Consider the following 19959-nt stretch of genomic DNA (forward strand, 5'->3'; position numbering starts at 1 on the left):
TAACTGTGGCAAGCAGAGTTGGAAATTCCTTATCCTTGGTTTGCAGGTACTCCACAACACCAAATCCTATGTTATCTTAAGCTTCCCAAATTAAAATACATCATCACTCACCTTTTTACCCTCGGTACTCTCCCCACTGACATAGGACAGTTTCCGACGGACGTAGAAGAGCATATCATCCTGCCGGGGGGCCCACTTCTCCATGAAATACGTCGAAAACATCCAAGTCCAGAACACAATACGGTCATCTTTGAAACACCCTAAGAGGTATAAAAGAAAGGAGAGATAAGAGTTGTGAATGAGGATGTCACTTTTGCTTGTGCTTAACACCAGAACTGTAGCTCTAAGTTCTTCTACGGTGCACAGCCCAGCTGTCACTTGGCCTGAGTCCACAGCCTATCTTGGCCCACTGTCAAGCACATCCCAGCAACCAATCTGCCCCTCTGCCCCACAAGCACAGGTCAGGACCCAGGAGGAGACCGTGGCTCTGCCTGTGCCATGAAGAAGTGCAGGGCCAACACACTGTGGGAGAACACATCAAAGCCATACTCCAGCACTTTCAAAGACATGCGGTGACAGTACATGCTCCAGTTAATGACCGGAAGCCAGAAGGTGCCAACAGGTTTCTTATGGGCTCTTGGGGGACTACAGCCAATCCTTCAGGAACTAACAGCTGATGTCTTCCTTAAACTGATACACAGGAACAAGAATGTGCCTGTGCAGGGGCAACTGTAATTCACGCTCTCTGACAAAGGAACAAAATCCAACTCAAGGAAACGACAAGTTCACAAGTCTTGAATCCCAATTACACAATAAAAAGCGGAAGGAGAAGGGCAAAACTGGGAAAAGGAAGATGCCACAAAGTCTCACTCAAGGAGACAAATGACATCAGCATCAGCAATAGCACTGCAGTTGGCCTCTGCCCAAGAAAAGGAGGCACAGTAGAGGTGACATCTCATTTTGTGAAACTCTTCAAAGCACTTAGCTGTAATAAAACAGCAAAGGGTGCTGCACCTTTTGTGTTGTTAAAGATAAGAAGAAAATGTAGTACTGTGCCTGGTGATAGGGGAGCTGATTACTCCTCTACAGAGTGATTGCATCCCCTCCTCAAAGCCCTACTGAGAGATTAACTGGCTGTTACAATCAAGCTGTTTTAAACATGTGAGGAGAGAAACACTAAAAAAATACAAATAATTATATTGCTGACACACAGCAAAACCCTGAAATGGATAATGGGGATAATGGATGGTTATTATGTACAAGACAGCAAGACAGGTGGAGGTGTATGTACACATGTGCAACTGCCAACCCCTCCTCCAGAACATCCACCCTTTACAGGACATCCTCAGCACATTTTCCTACTTCACTCTGTGTGCAGTATTTGCCAGACAAATCTTTCTTCCAATCTTTAATTACTGGGTTGGGCAGGAGATTAGACTTCCAAAATTTTCAGAGACAGATGTGTGACTGAAAGAAAAATATTGTGTCTCTAAACAAAATAAAAAAGTAATATTGAAATCACACTAAAATTCCACTGATGGACCATGCACAGAATACGTTAATCAACATCAAGCAGGACAGTATTTGAAAATATGTGTATAGCTGGTATTAAAAAAAAAATGGAAAGGCTGAGGGAGAAAAGAAAAAGGCCGAGGTGGATCCCAGTGCAGGTTAATTCCAGGCCACACTGCAATTACTTTATTTGCATGACTGCAGTGAAGTAATTTCAATTACTAAAGGCAGCATGGAACATAATGTGTAATCCTGAATAAAATCTGCACTAAATACTTGAGTACTTAAGGACTATCAATTTTTTTCCAGCAGACAAATGGAATCAAGCGCTGGAGAGATCAGATACAGAATGCTGGGCATCTTCATCATGGGAATGTTCCCTTTAGGAACAGGTGAACTGAACTGTGTATAGTGAACAATTACACCTGAGAGCATACCATGCAAGAGTGGATTCCACTGTGTTCAGACTCACAAAACCAGTCTGAAAAAGGACAGGATTATCACCAGTCTGTATATTCACACAGGAACATCCAGAAGAGAAAAAGAACTATTCAGGATTTAAGGACAAACCTCCCTAACGCAAGGACAAATGGCTCTAAACCACCCACAGATACATATGCAGGCTGGAAATTCAAAGCTGATTCCTATGCATTCAAGCCACAAAGTTCAGGAGCAGCCCCCTCAATTGGAATAGTGAAGGTAAAAATCGCTGCAGCTAAGACAGAGCTCAACTTGGTTAAGAAAATTCCTGTGGTACCCGTGACAGCTGAGGACACCATGACCCAGTCCCTCCTTTATATTTAGCAAAGAGCAGAAAATGGCACACATTCATCGTGATTCACTAATAGTCTCAAAGACACTTATTAAATCTCATGGCATTAGAGTACCTGAATTCCCAGCCTTAATTAGATGGGGAGGGAGAAGGAAACACGGAAAGAGGATTGCCCTGAGTTCCTCTGAAATTCTAAGAAAGACAAAGGAAAAACTAAAAAAAGAATGTACATTCTATAAGAACCATATCTTAAAGTGCTTTAGTGTTCAGAAACTGCTTTGGGTTTGCTCCATAGACAAGGAAACAAAATAACTCTAGCCAAGCCACTCCTAGGTTTATAATGCAAAATCAAGTTACCTAAACCCAGCATTATAAAAAAGGGTTTATTAACCACTTCTACATTCTGACAGTACATGCAGCACTCTGAGAAGCTGTCCATGAGCTGCTGACACTATCAGGTGTGGTTTAGGCTATAAACCACAGGAATTATTATGCTCACCTAACTCTTTAGGGGTAGTTATAGCATATATATTTAGGATATATATATAGCATATACAATTCTGGGTGGTTATACCTGCAGGAGAACAATAGAACTGGGTAGGATACCAGGACTTCGTGTGTGTGCTTTTCCCTCACTGGGGAACACAGGACAAACTGATTCCATGGATTCAACCTTAGTTTAAACAGAAAACCTGGGGTCAAAAGCGCTGCAGCACTCAACCTACTTCAGCACTGCAGTACAATGCAGGGGAAAAAACCCTGGAAACCCTTAGAGCCACATTGGATCACTGTCAATTCCAACCCCACCTGCAACTGATGAGATGCAAAACTCTTCTCCATGCTTCAGGGATGCTTGCAGATTCTGCTGTAATTAAAACCAGCCTGAGGATGCTGCGACTGTTGTGACTGCAGTGGCTAAAGGACTTGTCTTGAAGCCAAAAAGAGTCAAACAACAGCAAAACAGCTGCTTTTATTCAATTCTAGTAGAAGCAGAGAGGATGTGCAACAACACACAAGAAGATTTAGCCGTCAAAATCTACTATTAAATAGCATTAACTTGCAAAGGAGACAACATTTTTATTTGTAACCAGAACTTCTTAAAACTTGAAAGGGAGAAAATCTACTACAATTTAAAGCCAGAAACTGTCAGACCCAGTATGTCCACTCATGAATGCCTTCAACTATTAGATCCCAACATTACAGTAATTTTGGTCATTTACAGCATCTCACTGGAAGCCTTCCAGCTTTGCCATGAAGAAAACTGGAATTTTCTATAGTTGAATCTATAGTTGAGAGCATGTAGCAAGTCAGCTTGCTGAAAACGCTCCTTCCCTAGCAAATCCTACTTCTAAAGGAATAAAATGGAATTAAGAGTTCAGACTATAAATCTTAATAAACCTAAAGTTGGTTATATGAGACCTTTGTCATGAACAAGTCCTAATTACAACAATTACTGTAATTATTCATTTACATGTATTTTATCCTCATTAGAAGCAAAATTTATGCCAACTGCTATGTAACAAATGTCTTTCTTCTTACCTATTAGATTTTTATACTGAATATTCATTTCAGGGAACTGACTTCATATCCACATAGGAAATTGTGAATTCATTTTTTTTAATGCTTTCCAAAAAATCACTGGATAAAGAAAAGTGTCAGGTTATTATTTTGCTTCAAAGGAATAGAAGAAAAGACTTCCCATTCAGTGGATAATCATTTTTTCAGCATGCACCACTCAGAGCTTAGAGGAACAATAATTTCAGCTAGACAGGGTTTCTTCCTATGCTTTTATTCCTTTAGTCTGCCAGGAGATACTCCTCACTGTGAAACATTATAAAACTCATTTCATCCAATACTCCCATAGTGATCACCTGTAAAATGGCCATCCTTAGATGTTAAGGGGTTAATTAAACACTAATGAAGATCTTTACAACCCCAGCATAGTGACAAAGTGAGAGTTCTAAGCAATTCACACTGTACTTAATTTTTGTTTTGAGTTTAGCAAGGACAATATGTGAAATGCTTCACGTATATTAAAACTGCCTCTGATGTTATAAAGTTGTAACTATGACTGCATAAAATCAGAATGGATGTTCCCTCTCTAGAGATAGTTGCCAGCTAACCAGATCATCAGAAATCTATCCCATGACTATGTACAGGGACACCACTTAATCCCTTCAGCTTGACCTTATAAAAAGAGGACTCCATTGAACTTCCAGAAGTTCAGTGGCAACCAATATTTGGAAGGCAGGTGACACAGAGGGAAAAAGTTTTATTGGCAGAACTTTGGCTAAAACAGGAAGGCATCATGGTAGCAGCAGGGACAGGGGCAAGACATGCCACAGACACAACCCTCCTCCTCACCCTAGAGTTAACTATTCTACCCCACCAAGTGTGGCGTGCACACATCTATTAATCGAAGATGACAAAGACTCAGTATTATTCCAGTCAAAAGAACTTGAGATCTCTACCTTATATGTTTATCCAGAAAACAGCTGGAGATGAGCCAAGAAATCCATAAAAGGGTGTGGAACCAGGCTGCAGGGAGGCAAGGATCGATTTCAAGGATATCTATACTTGCACACTGGGCTCCCCAGCTGTGCAGTTACAAATTCAGGAAGTCTCATAGTGCTTGTGCCATCTCACCAACTTTTTGGCTGGACACAATCAAATGGTCTGGAGATAACTAGAACAGAAGAAGCTCTCTTCCTTCTCCTAGCTAAACTGAGGAAGCACTCAGCCTCCCTTCCTCCTCTTGAGTCTGGGAAAATGAGCTGCTTCCCTCTTTCCTCTCCAGCTTCAGAGACTGAAGAAGCCCATGAAGGTGAGCAGAAAGGAGAGCAGCAGAAAGCACCACTACAGAGAAGCAGGCAATGAAGAACCTAAAGGGTTTCTGATGCTGCTCCACCCAGAAGCAGAAGAAAACCCAAACTGACTGAAAAAGAAGAAACTCTGTCACCAAAAACAGGTATCGACTGTCTTTTCTTCAGCCTTCAAGTGATTTTCTGCTGGAATCCTGGGTGCAGAGAATTTCAGTCTTTCAGTGCTGACAGGCAATGATCTTCAAAAGCACACTGCATTCGACCTGAGGCCTTGGGAAAAGCTTCCCAGATTATGTAACAGCACTGAGATTGTTGCTGTGTAAAGTTGTATCACTGGGTGGAATATGTAGAGGTGTAGAAAATTTAGGTTTATGGGATATAGTAACAATATGGAGGATTTTGGGTGTGGATTAGTTCTTCTTCGTTCCTCCTTCTTCTTCACAAATCTAGGTGGTTTGGTATTGGTTCAAAAAACCCGCAGTGTGCATCATGAATAATTAGTTATTGGATTATAAGTAAAAATAAATTAGTTGGCATTCTATATTTGGATGGTTTGGACTTTAAATGGCCTTAGAAGTTAGAACTCGGGGCCATTTTCCACCTTGTTAACTTAGAAGGCACACTGTGCAGCTATGCCATAGATAAGAATTAATAAACATCAATTAGAAGAACAGCTCCGCGTCTTCCGCCTCTTAATGCAAATGCTGAGTAAAAGAACTCGCGAGTCAGAGGCAAAATGAAAAATAGAAAATTGTTGGAGAATGGTTAGAGGATCAGGGACATGGATTATTGATAAAACCAGATCAATAGAAGAGCTGTGCAGGCAAAGGCCTGCAAGCAAAGGCCTTCATGAGAAAAAGCCTCCATGAGAAAATGCCTGCGTGAGAAACAGGCCTGAGAACAAAAAGGGAGTTTTTAGGAGGTACAATGCTGTTCTGATAAAGATGTGCTGACCATGAGAAGGGAGGAAAATCTTTAATCTCTCAAGACAAAACATAAATAATAGAAGCTTGCCAAATGTAGTCTTTGATCTAACCTAATTATGTAGAAGTAAGAATGCGCTTTTGTAAGTTTAAACTAATTAAAGAACAGATAAGCTTGTACTTTCACACTATATAAGTGCCTCTGTATTGCTAATAAACGAAGCTTGCATTACCAATCACATTGATTGTCTGCATGTCTTCCCCCACCAGAAAGTGAGCAGAAAATATAACAATTTTCAACACGCACACAACCTTTACCTCCCCCCATCTCCTTCTTCCCAAGATAAGAAGCCCTGCCAGGTCCTTCCAGACTCCCAAAGCTCCACTGGCCAGGAACTGAACAGGCACCTCCTTTCAGATCCAGGCCCCCACCTGCCACCACAGATGGGCTGGTGCTCTGCCTCACCAGACAGGAGCGACACAGTACCATATGATGCCACTGACAGCTTTTCCAGCTCTGTCACTGGCTCCTCCTAGCGCCTGGCAGAGCCCCAATGGGGGAAACGTCCCAGTGCTCTGGAAAAAACTCTCAAAGAGCCACAGGAACCCCTCAAGCTCGCTGGAACAGCTCCTGGGTGCTGCTCTTTTCTCTTCCTGATTCCTTTCCTCCTCCAGCAGCCAGTTCTCCACTCCCACTGCCTGCCAGCCAGGGCACGCTGCCCAAAGCTACCCCTTGGTAACACCCAGGGGATGCCACAGAACATGCTGCTCAATGTGACAGCGGCTGAATTGCCACCAGTAGGACCAGAACTTCTCAAGACTCATTTTTACAGGCACTTCCCTTCAAATCCAGGCTGGGCTTGGTCCCACCACTTGCTTCTCCCAGCTCCTTCCCAAGAGGCACCTGGAAAAGCTCTGCCCTGCCTTCAGCACATGTGCTGCCACCTCCCCTGTGGTGACTGAAAAGATTTATCTGGCCAGACTTTGGGCTGACAAATGTCTTTTATCAGGTGTACAGCCAAGAGAAGGTAAACTTAGATCCAATAAATTCCCAAATACAATAAATCTGGACCAAAGCAACACTAAACAGGCTCTGCATAAGGCGTTTCCTCCACCCATGGGGCTGTCCCATCCCGAAGGCGTGAATACCCCAGGAGGGGTCTGTACCTCAGGAGAGCTCCCTTCATCTTCACCAGCCCCAATGACAATGTGCCAGGGAGTAAAGGCTTTTGGGAACTGCTGCTTACACAAGGGCTTCCTATGCAAGTAACACAGGCCACTGCTGTGGCCTCAGGTTCCAGGCATGGAACCCTGAGGTCACCAGCTGGCCCCTTCTACATGGCCTCTTCTTGCAGAAGCCTCTGCTCCCCAGGCCCTTGCAAAGGCTCCCAAGCACATACATCTTCCACCAGAGCAACCCCAGTGCCTTCTGAAACCCTGGGTCACTTCCAACCACATCTAGCCAGGGAAGGGAAGTCTCAGAGACAACAGATCCCCATAAGTGCCAGGAAACAGAGGCACAACCAAGGAACTCTGCTCAGCACCTCTGACACAGGGCACAGGGGAGACCTGAGCTCTGCTTTACAAAACACAGAATCCACATAATAAAACAAACCCAAAGAACCCGCAAGTGCAAATGCCCATAATCTTGTCCTTCCTTGCCAGCCCTGAGCCAAGGCAAGGACCTGGCAGGTGTCATCCCTTTCCCCGTGTCAGACACAGGTGATGCCCACCTCCACCTTCATGCCACTGGCACTATCCCACAGCTGCAGAAAATAAAGCTGATGAGAGATTCAGTCAAGCAGCATTACTTTCCCCTTCCATGCAGGATCACATGGCACTTTACCACACAAATTTCCCTATGCTGTCATCCCCCAGCAAATCCTGTCTGCTGCACAGACATTGCTGGCTCTTGCTATAAGCCTTTGGAAAAGGCCCTTGGAAGCGACTGGGGCACTGCAGCCACACAAGTTTGACAGGTGACTCCACTGCAGCTCCCGCAGGAGAACTGCCAAGGCACTGCTCCCTGACAGCTCAACAGCCACACTAACTTCTTGTCTCCCATCCCCTTCCCAAAACAGCCACAGGAAGAATGCAGGAACACCAAAGTCCCTACCCCTGGCTGCCTTCGTGTACTCAAGCACTGCACCCGGGGCTTGCGTGAATCTGCCCTGATTAACAAGAAGTTTGGCTGTAGAACCAAATCAAATAATTAAAGACAAGGATAGCTGGTGCCAATCTAACACATGTGCACAGACTTCCTACTAAATGTAATTATGGTATTTCTGTAACACCTTTTTGAGTTTTTCTACCTTCTAATTAGCCCCTGGCAAGCAAGAGGAAGAGTGCAGACACAGCCAATGCCGAGACCAGAGCAAGGTTCCTCCACAAAGCTGCTCTCATTTGACTCAGGACAACAGCACAGAGCAGAGCTTTAGATTGTTGATCTGTCAGTTATTTCTGGTTTATTAACAGTATCTATAATGATTTATTCAATAGAGACAAAGGGCAGATCTCTTTGCAGACTTTTGCAAAAAAACCTCCAGCTTTGTACAAAAAAAGTGGCAGTACATTTATTCTACCACCTGCTGATTTTGTACAGAAGCCCATATAGTCCAGGCACCTAATTATACATGACTCTTACCAGGTGTAACTACCTATTATGCTCACTTCTAGAGCATGTTTTTTAAGAGGTTACCATAATTATCTTATTTAAAAATTTATCACTAGAGAAGTATTTCCTATAGCTCATCCATCTGGTGGTCTCTTTTGAATTACTTTTGCTTTTTCCATTTAAATCATGTTTTACCAAAGTCAATGAAGTTAGTCTTGCTATCCTACAACAACGTCTGAAACCTACAATGTTTCCCTTCCTTCTCCTGCAGCTCCTACTGTTTTAACCTCTCCTAACAGAAACTGCCTCTTCTCTGTGCATCTACAAAGAATTAAAGTCAGACCACAGCAAGATTAATTAATATAATACCATGCAGCACCTAAAAGGACTGCTGGTCATTACTTCTGTGCCTGAGCACAGACAGCCCTGCCAGTCCAAGTTACAAACACTTAATGCACAGCTCATGCATTTAAAGACTTAATTTGGCCCCAATGGTACTCATAGACTTTTGGAATGGGGAGAGGACGGCTCAGGGTGAAGAGAATCCTCAAACACGACTACCAATTCCACAATTTGCAGGAAAAGTTTAGGAAAAGGAAGGTGTCAGCTGGTTTTCAAAGGAAAACACAGTACTTTGAGATAAGAAAATGCATAAGAGATGGTTCAAGCTCACCTAGGAAAGGCCTTAAGGAAGAAAAAAACAGCCAAAAGCAGTTCTGGCCTTGCAAACCTCCCCAGCTGGAGAACACAAAGTGGAGGGCAAAGCACAGAGAGTAGGGCTTAACAACTCAGTATCTGAAGGGTTTTTTTCAACATTTATTTTAGGGCCCAAAAGTTTAATTATTTCCTCAGTAAAAAAGGGGAGTCAGGGGGGCGGGGGGGGTGGGGATGGCAAGGGGTGTGAAGCACACTACTTCTGCACACTTAAAGCATCAGAGAAAGAGAGACTAATCAGAAGGAGATGAAACAGTGAGAGCAGAGTCAGACAGCTCTAACCATAGTACCTGCACATTTTGAAGGAGCTCCTTCACATATTTAGACATTGAATTCAAAAAGAAACATTCCCAAATGATCCAGGTTGTACAGAAGGCATGAAAACGCAAATCAAAAAACCACCAGAAGAGGGTTGTCTGCCCCCATTACCAACTCTTTTGGTCTGAATAAGTTACTTAGCAGCCCTGCCTGACTATTCCATATGTCATCCTGTCACAGAGACAGATCAGTTTAATAAATACCTTCCAAATATTTCATTTGTACTTAGTGAGAAACATGCTTTAAGCTATTCTTTGTCAAAAATGCTCTCATATGTGTAGATTACGACTCTAAAGTAGTGTAAGCAGAGATGAGCCTAAGAGCATCCATGGAAACATAGGAAAGATACCAAGAACCTATTTAGACACCAATTACCAATATAAGTATCATCAAGTGTCTGGAACTACCACTTGGAGTGTCCGGACAGGACACCACAGAACTGCAGTTTAACGTCTTCCTAAACCATCTCCCCGCTATCACTTTGATTGTTTAATTAAATAGTGACACAAAGAGCTTATTTTTCTTGTCTCCTATGAGCTTCTTGGGATTAACACCGGAGTATTATTCTGCAGCACAATGTCTCACATTGGGTTTAATGATCAAAGTTATACATCCAGTAACTCCACAGAGTTACTAAATGATCAGCATAGAAATACCACAAAGTAGCTAAATTCAGATAATCAAAAACTGCACAGTATGAAATTAAAGAAGAAATATTTCAAATTCTTTCTGTATTACACCCCATAGTAAAACACTACTACAGGGTATTCCTGATGAGGAAATCCCTTGAAGAACACTTTCCTTTTAATTCCAAGGAATACAAAAACATCATGTAAGAACAGTGAGTTAAGCCCAAAGGTTGTTTATTCCAGTATTGTGCCTTAAACAGCTGGCCCTGGAGATGGACAGGGAGGAGCAGAGGATGATGCAGGGGTGGCATTACCTTTCTCCTCAGTACATTTACAGCCCCCAGTGTTTCTGTGCCAGAGACCAGTGAACATGGCAGCTTGTGCTGGATGGCCATTCTAGTAACCTGTTCATCATCTCCTTGGACACACCTAGACTTTCACAACCTACAGTTGTTTGTGACCATGAATACCACAGCTTTTACCATCCAGGAGGTGGTTTTGTTTGGTTTGGGAGTATTTTAGAGGCTTGGGGGTTTTTTTTCCTACCAATTGCCAACTTTAAGCACTGGTTTTATTCACAGAAAGGCACAGTGAGCAATTACTGCCTACACACTGTAGTCACACCATCTACTTCACAAGTATCTTGTGGCACACAGGACCTGAAGCATCCCATTTCCAGGCTGTCAAGTCCTACCCTACCAGATAAGTATCCCCCGTACAAAAGTCATCCCCATAGCACCTCTACTGCCCTTCTCTGAACCTTTTCAAGTCTACAATATTAAAGATGAGCAAATGCCATGGAAATTTTTTGTGGCAAAACACTGATTTCAATCTCTTCCCTCACAGCTTCTAACACCTGACATCCTCTTTTGACTGCACTGAACAGGGGAACAATTACAGCTCCTAAACTAGGTAATACCAACTGCTCTGTGAAGACGATGTTTGCTAATCAGCTAAACCCAGTGGCAGAGTTTCTAATGCAACAAGTTTTGGGGCACAAACATGCCTTTCCACAAAACTACTTCCTCTTTTCCCTTGCTCTTCACATCTCATTGCAGAACTGTAGCACAACTAAAAGGAAGAACCTTTATGCACAGGCAGAACAACAGCGCAGATTTCAAATGTGCTCATGCACAAGTGGACACATTACCAGGCCTAGAAGAGGGTACATTAGAGCTTCTACAGGCAACACTTCAAACACAACCAGGTGTGAAACTGCACAGCTTTGCATCAAGAAAATCCATCCCAGAGCTCTTCACTTTGACTGCATCTTTATCAATACCTTACATAGGAAAGCTCAATATTTAATATGCTTTAATTTTCCAAGATTAAATTTATAAAAACCCACTGCATCAGCAATGGAAACAATTCCAGCCACCTGAGGAATACCCTTGACACTGAAGAGCAGTCAACCAATACAAGTTTCTCAGCTGCCTCCCTTGCTCCTAAGATCTTGTACAGCCGTTTCTGAATCCAAACAATTCTTTTCTGCTATTTTATGTTTTACTGAATTTCACCCAAGAGAGAAGGCATTCACAGAAGTAAACCTGAGTGTGGCTTTAGGCACATCTGCAATGCACAATGAAAGGAGAACAATACACAATACAAAACGGTTCTCTTAAGGACCAAACTGCTTTTTCTATGGCTAATTGAGCACCTCCTTATATAGAAAACAGCTAAAATCCAGTAGAACAACTCCCATGAAGAGCTGTTACCTTATGAGGAAGGGACAACATGGTTCAACTACCAGAGTTAACAAGCATCGTCTTTCAACTTTGGGGTTTTTCTCTAACTATTTTCTTACCAAGCTAACATTTTCTGCCCAGTATTCATCTCACCGTTCTAGATACCAATAACATGTCTTATCTACATCCTCAACTGCTTTCTGATGTACTTGTGGTTGCTTCAGAAAACTTCAGCTTCTGGAATGCTTTTAATTCCATTTTCTGAACTTCACATATGATCTGCCACTGTGATTACCTCTACCACATTTGTCTTCCCTTTGTTTTCTCTCATGGAGAGGAGCACAGAATGACTTTGGGGAAGTCCAGCACAAGTTCATGTACTATTTAAGCTGAAGACACGTGAAGAGAGCAACTCATGCTAAGGTTTACACAACAGCCATGCTGTGTCACATATTACAGTTTTATACATATTACTGGAATGCACTTAATGCTGGCCGCCAAAATGCAAGGGACACACAACTTTTTGTGCAATATTTTGAAAGTTCACTAAAAGTGACAGAGAAAGGTATAACTGAACATGCCTGAGATTGAACACTGGCCACAGAGTTTGGCTGTGGCTTCAGAGCTTCTTCAAATTTGGACCCTTTGATTCCTCACATCCTGGAAAAAACCAGTATTGCTTATTTGTTACTTCATTTCATGCAGGTAGTGAGAATATTGAAGAAAAGTAAGTGTTCACTTGCACAAAAGCATCAAGAAGTCTCCTTGTTTGGATTCTGGGCACTGCAGTTTTCTCCTTTATTTTACTTGCGATGGTTTCTGTGTTACTCAGAAGTGGAAGGTGGGAGAGAGATTACTTTCTTTCATCCACATTGTTGGGGTTTTAGGAGCTCCCCTGGGTTTTTTTTGTTTTTTTTCTGTTAAAGGATTTTTCCCCCATACATGTTGCTAGGGGAACAAATGGCCAGGTGCTTAAGAAGAACAAAAGACCTGGCTGCTCTTTTTTGTTTCACCTGGGTGTGTGGTCATTCGGTCTCAGCGTTCAGAGAGAGAGGGAAGCTGCTTGTTCTTCGGCCGTTTTTTCTTTCTGCCAGAGCAGCCCCGGGATCCCAAGCCTGCCTTCCCTGCCCCGCTGGTGGCCAGGCTGTGGCCACCCTGCCCTACTGCTGCTTCGAGCCTTCGCTGTGTTGTAGCTCTGCTCGCCCTGCCTGCCCAGACCTCCGGGGGGTTCCCCGCTTGGATACATCTCATCTGCCATCCGGGATTTGTGCTCGTCCCTGCTGTTCCAGCCTGCTGTTCCCGAGGGTCCGGCCGGACACCGGGATCAGCTGCCCAGGGGTTTGTGAAGCTCCTTTGTCCCATCCCTTCCCGGGATCCCAGGGCACCAGTGCCGCGTGCTCCCCGAGCTCGCTCCGGAGCGCCCCCTGCAGCCGCGGGGGAACCATCGCACCTGCCCTGCTCACCGGGAGCCGCCAGCGCCCCTGCCGGCTGCGAGCGGAACTGCACCCGAGGGGAAAGGGCCCGACAGCCGAGAAGGGATGGACTGGGTTTGTGTTTGCTGTTACTGCCATGGTTATTGCTGCTTGTTTGACTGGTTATACACATATAGATATAATAGTAAAGAACTGTTATTCCTATTTCCCACATCTTTGCCTAAAAGCCCTTGATTTCAAAATTATAATAACTCGGAGAGAAGGGCAGGTTGCATCTGCCACTCCAAGGGAGGCTTCTGACTTCCTTAGCAGACGCCTGTCTTTCAAACCAAGACACACATTTATTTCAATTCTCCATTTCCATTTTTACCTGCACTTCTTCCACAGCAGAAAATTGCTGTACAGCATCACTGCTGAGAAGACAAACACAATCTCCTCTAGAAAAAAATTTTGTAAAATATATTCCTAAAGTTCACACATCTTCCTGCAGGTCTCTTCTTTACTGTTACATCATATGCTGAGCAAACCATCATTTCAGTTAACACTCACCATTGAATCAAAGCCCATACAATTTAAAAGCATAAACTACTATGTACCATCTACAGATTTCCACTTTGAAAAGTGAAATTCAAATGGCACCATAGCAGCATGAGAAATACTTTCCAACAAGAGTAACCCTAGAAGATAAATTTAAAGAAAAATCATCAAATATCACAGGTCAGTACGAAACACCAAATAAAGACAGCATTTTACAGGTGGCAGTTTACTTTCAATATCTAATCCTAGCAAGGGTCAATACAATGGAAAGGATATGGTTACGTGCTACTGAATTGCAGTGCACAGAAATAATAAACCCATTTTCATCCAACAGTCGTCAGCTACTTTGCTGTACTTCAGTCTCTTAAAGCATGTGGTAGTTCAGTTCCCTAGAAACTGCACCCAAACTTCTCTCAAACCATGTGCAATTCCACAAAGGACTGCAGCATCACCTCCACAGATTTTATTTACTCATTAGGGAAGCACCAGAGGAATCACCTTGTTACGCCTTTCATAAGAAACTACTGCAGAAAAGCTGCTGTGTTTCAGAGCTGGCCTGAGGATTTAGTGCAGGTGAAAACATTCTCCTTCAATGGAGGCAACCCCACTGGATGCAGACACTTTAAACCCAGTGAAAGAAGAACAAATGGTTACACATTTCCTACTGCTGCTTCCAGGATTACCCAGCAACAGTCCCAAACTTTCCAAGACCTTAATCCAATCTCGAAAGGTCACTTGGCAATTTACAAAGCATGCTGGCACTGCTGGAGTGCAGAAACTTGTCTATAACAGTACAAATGTGTGTTTTTCACTGCTAAATTACATGCTATTTTTGTTCTCTGCCAAAGCAATCCCTCCAATCAAAGGTTGCTACTTCTGTAAATTTATGACATCCAAAGTCTCTGTTTTCACACTTAATAAATACTACTACTGTGGTAGATCAGGTAAAACCAGCAAATTGTATTTTTGAAGTATTCCAGCCTTACAAAACTACAAAAGACTGTGGTTATTACTGATAATTTCATGTACATACCTCCCCCAGTATCTTATCTTTGCCCAGGCTGGTAGTTAGCAACATGCTGCCAAGGCAGAAGGAAGGAGTAGTTATCACAACAGCAGTTTGCAGAGAAGCAGAGTTATTTCCTACCCATACTTACTATCACAGGCTGGTATTTTCCAAATTCTGTTTCTTTTCTGGTTAGAAACATCAGCAGCATCTTTCTTAGTGAGCACTTGGCAACTTTATGCTGGAAGCCATCATTTTCACTTACCTTCGACACCACAAACCCACTCACTTCTAGAAGTTGACAACCAACACTTTCATCTATCTTGCAGCCAAGATTTTAAAAAACCAACTTTGATACTGCCATCTTTCAGCTGGGTGTCCAACTTGACATGCACACGTAAGACAATCAGTCTAAAGAAGGATGTATTTCTTTAAAAAAATAAAAAAAGCCCGTTAAAAATCCCAGTTTAGGTTGTTCAGAGTTGGGTTGTCCAACAGAGGGTCTTTGCCAGCGACTAGATATTTCAGCTAATTAGGCATCGCTCCCTTTAGCATTGACATTACTGTTAATGCAGGTTTCTAAGACAACAAATATAGCTGTTTAGCTAGAAATAAAAGTGAACTGCCTGCCCACTCACCTACATCCTAGTAAAATCTCCTCTTACGGCAAATGCAGGCCACTCTCTTTAAGCAAATCACAGTCATGCATGGAAGAAAAATGTTTCCTCTAACAGCTGATCACTTTACTGTGAAACCATCAAACGGTCAAGGGAAGCACTCCCAGGCTGTCATGCAGGCAGTGCAGGTTTGGAGACCATCAATCCCCTTATCAGCACCACAGGTTTTCATGCTGCAGGCACCTTGTACAAGTGAGGAAAGAGACAGTTTCTTGACAGCCCCAAGTAAGGCACAATAATTTAATTTAGTCCACAACCAAACAACTGGAAACAAGAAAAAAACTGGCTCTCTGGGGAAATGGTCATGGGAGGGGAGGGGAGGGGAGGGGAGGGGAGGGGAGGGGAGGCAGAATTTTAGTAACAGATGTGACATACTACCTTCAGTCAGAGAGAACCCAAAAAACTGCCCTAAAGCCAGTACCCTACTCCTTAAGGGAGAGCAACTACTGCAAAGCTGCTGTTCTATTTCATAAACAGAGGTTCAGTCTTCCATTACTATTTTAGCTACTGAAAACATGCCATCCCTTTCCACTGGTAACCAGCATCACTGTCCCACTGTCTTCTCCAAAGGGGAGACTTGCACAGCTACAAATCCCTACAGACCTGGAAAGCTTGTACATGGGTGTACTACAGCAACCAGGCCAAGGCCACACAATACTGGGCTAAAGAGTTAAGACACTTCCAAGCTTTTTGCCTCCAACCTGCAACATGACTATTGTTTGGCACTTCAGCTCTGCTTCTTTCCCCCTCCTTCCCTCCCTGGGTCTCTCCCACCCACCAATAACCCTCAACAGGCACTCTCTCCAGGCCAAAAAGAGTTACAAAAAATGGTTTATAAACAACCAGAGAAAGTCACAACCTTTATCTACTGAGAAATCACTTCTTCTATCTCATGACAGTTACAAGGTCTCAAGTGGGAACACGTGAGCTGAAAAAGGAAGGTCTTCCTTACAAAATTCCTCAGCACAAGCACCACAAGGCAATGTCTTTTACTGCTTTTCCCCACCACTGGGCTTACAAACATCCTCCCCATAGATTTTGATTACATAGTTCACTGCCTTTTGATGTTGCAACTACAGTTTAGAAGTAAAGAATAGAAATCTTAATATTCTTCTATTCAATCATTAAAGCACTGAAGCATAGATCCTGCATTTGAAGAGACACACCAAGGATTTAGATACAGCCACAATAAGTCCAATTTCCCCCTATCCTTTTGTTTTCTGTAAATTTTAGGAAATGCCCTCAACCTCAGGTTTCAGAGACAGTGACAAGAAAGTACAAATTTTTACTCGTTGCATTCTTCACGGCATTTTGCTGAAGAAACATTTGTGATTCCCTTCAAAGTTTCTTACCAGAAAAACAGACAGAGGAAGGACATGTTTACACTTGATTTTCCCCTTTTGCCCCATTCAGAACAATACAGAGTGAAAAATTTGAACCCGGACTTTTCTTCTTTTCTGGCAGTTGTAGAAAATGACTCAAATTGGAAAGGAACTCAGAATTCCAAGTTTTTACACAAAAAATCACAGACCATTCTGTATTTGTATTTTTGTTAAAAAAGCAGAATTTATGTTATTTACAGGCCAGGTGGTGCTCCTGGCCATGTCACAGGAAGGAGCAGAAGACAGCACAGCTTCCAGGAACAGGACACTAGCCTGCTCCAGGTGCAACTCTGACACTGCTGGCACCAGCTACAGCAGCCTCAGAGCAAAATATTAGAGTGAGCTTCAACACAGCAAGTCTAAATTTTTAATCTCTTTATTTTGGAGACACCTAGAAATGTTACTTTAGAAATGAATTCAAGACAGCAAAACTGTAAAACTGGCAAACAGCGTACTTGGGATCTTACACTTTGCCTGCCTTTCCACTTTTCCATTTGAGACTCACAACCACATTTTCCCCACTGGCTTCTAGGAACAACTAGATGCACTCAAGTGTGGAACAAGTGCAAAAGGTATCATTCTTCCATTCAAAAATATTTCTGTTGTGTCACAGGATTAATGCATTGTATTAAATATGACACATACGACTACTTAGATATCTATCACCAAATGAGTTAGCCTGACAGTTGTTGAACAGAAGAAATTAAAAAATCTCATAAGAATTATTCTGGTCCTGTAACATTTTTAAAGCATCTAATGCAAATCTTTAAATCTTTGTTCCTTTGTTAACTGAAAGAAAGGAAAAACCACTAAGGAAGAACAATCCAGAATGAATCTGCAGAGTCAGAGCAAAGAACTCAGCATAACATAATCTATGCTTTTAATTTCAAAGATCGAAGAGGATGAAATCAGTTTCCCTTTAATAATGTAAAATATGGGCTACTAACAATTCAAATGATGCTTTGAGTAGAGTTTAGTCACCCTCGTTATGAAAAACATGTTCAGACCTTCATTATTCAGGCAGAATTAAATTACTCATTAAAAACAAACAAAAAAAAGGTACTTCAACATTCCTACAAAGTATATAAAAAGCTGCATCATCATTATTCAGATGTCAACTGGGTTTATAGAGCTTTATCTCCAAGTTGTACTGCCATGAGCTTGCTGCTTTCCTTATGAAAGGATGAGATCAGGTAATCACTAAGCAGGAGTGACCCTCATGAGGCAATAAACTCATCTCCTCAAGATCAATTATTTCAATCACACTGAACGCCCTGTGTATGATTGCAGAGCACTGAGTTTTATGGAAATTTGAAACCCACCTCTTAAGGTCCTTTAAGGCAGGTAAGTAAACATATCCCTTATTGGAACTGTAACACTGCTAGACATTCAAGATCTCCTGTATCTGCTCTCCAACAACACAGAGGAATACATTTCTAGTGAAATCCTTCGCAGCTCTTAGCAGAATGTTATAAATCCATTTCAAAACATTTCCCTCATCTGCACGGTGTTTCGGAATCTCCAGGCAATTAAATCAAGCTCTTCATAGTGGAAAGATAGCTCAAGCTTCACTGGCATTTTAATCCATTTCTCAAGTTTCTGCTGATCAAAGCCCTGCAAGGCAGGACCAAGAACTCTCAACACACTTCTACCTTTTATCCAAGCTTGGCAGTTAGACATGCAAACAGAGTTAAAACTACCTGCGTTACTTCCAGACATAGATAATCAGAAGTAATCTATCTTCCACCTCCATGTGCTCACAGGAAACCCCACCCAAGTGTTCACTGATACTCTACAGAAGACCCGACACAACGCAGTACCAACAGATCAATAAAATGGGAGCAACACCTAACACAATATTCCTGACACTTGAAATCACTCTGGGCATGGACACAGGGAAATTCCTGACATGGGGCCTTTGCATGGGAACTTATGAAGAGCTGGGTCACTATTGAGCCATAAAGATTTTCATCAACACAAACAGCAAAACTAGGGGTAGTCTTGGCCTGACTCACTGAGCATCTCTTGCCTAAAGAGGAGGGACAAAAAGCCCAGTGATGTCATTTTCTAGAAGGAAACACAGCAAATTTCAACAGGTTAGGTCACCTCAAATGCACTTTTGCATATCCAGCACACTGTTGTATCTGGAAACAACCCAGAATGCTTCAAATGTGAAGGACTAAGGATTGCCTGCCATCTGCTCTGCTTTCTGACATAGGAAAGAAAATTATGCAAAAAATATTCTGAAACATCTAATGCAGCCTCAATACCAGCACCAGAAGCTGTTTCCTCACTGCTGTGGCAGGACAGATACGGCTCCAAAATGAATTGCTCTTCACATCACAATACATTACTTGCCTGCAAAATACTACATTCTCCTAAAGGGATTTAACTTGTGGCCCCTAATGAAATATGTCTAGGGAACCCCCAGAGTAAGAAGATAAAGAATACTACTGTTTTCAGAGTTCCATTTCTGCATAGTACTGTCTAGAGACAAGATGAAGCAAAACCTCAAAAAACAAGAACTTCAGTTTTAAAGCATTGAAATTGCAGAAAACCCTATAAATCTTCACACATATAATTTGTGCCTTAAACAGTAAGAATTCAGGGGAAAAAAATTACGTAGGACTGTTGGTGCACCTGACTAACTTCAGCCAACGGAACTACCGCTGCAGTGTGACCAGGTGACCACAACTCCACAGCAGCAGCAGCATGATGCTGAATCTGCTGTTCCTGTATTCTGACTGCATTTTATCTCCTGCATAGAGAAAGGTAAACAAAACCCTCTTTAGGATCACACGCCCCCAAAAAAGAGTAATCTTGATTCCCTGAAATTCACTGTTTAACCCAAGGGACTGCAGACAGACCAAAACCAGCTTCTTTCACATACTTTTGAACACTGTCTGTAGAAAGCAGCTTCACTATTCAGTGGGCT

The 19959-nt window shown here is 42.5% G+C and overlaps 1 protein-coding gene across 2 annotated transcripts in view; it reads right to left on the minus strand.

The window, feature by feature from the left end:
- The window catches only part of KIAA0930 (KIAA0930 ortholog), a 96460-nt gene that overhangs the window by 70087 nt on the left and 6414 nt on the right, over positions 1-19959 (minus strand). For both annotated transcript variants that reach the window (XM_048300316.1, XM_048300315.1), the window contains exon 2: positions 112-260. In XM_048300316.1, the coding sequence (XP_048156273.1) occupies positions 112-260 (149 nt within the window). The remainder of the gene's footprint in view (positions 1-111; positions 261-19959) is intronic.

This window comes from Corvus hawaiiensis, chromosome 4 (genome assembly GCF_020740725.1).
Source record: "Corvus hawaiiensis isolate bCorHaw1 chromosome 4, bCorHaw1.pri.cur, whole genome shotgun sequence".
In the NCBI taxonomy this organism is placed as follows: Eukaryota; Metazoa; Chordata; class Aves; order Passeriformes; family Corvidae; genus Corvus; species Corvus hawaiiensis.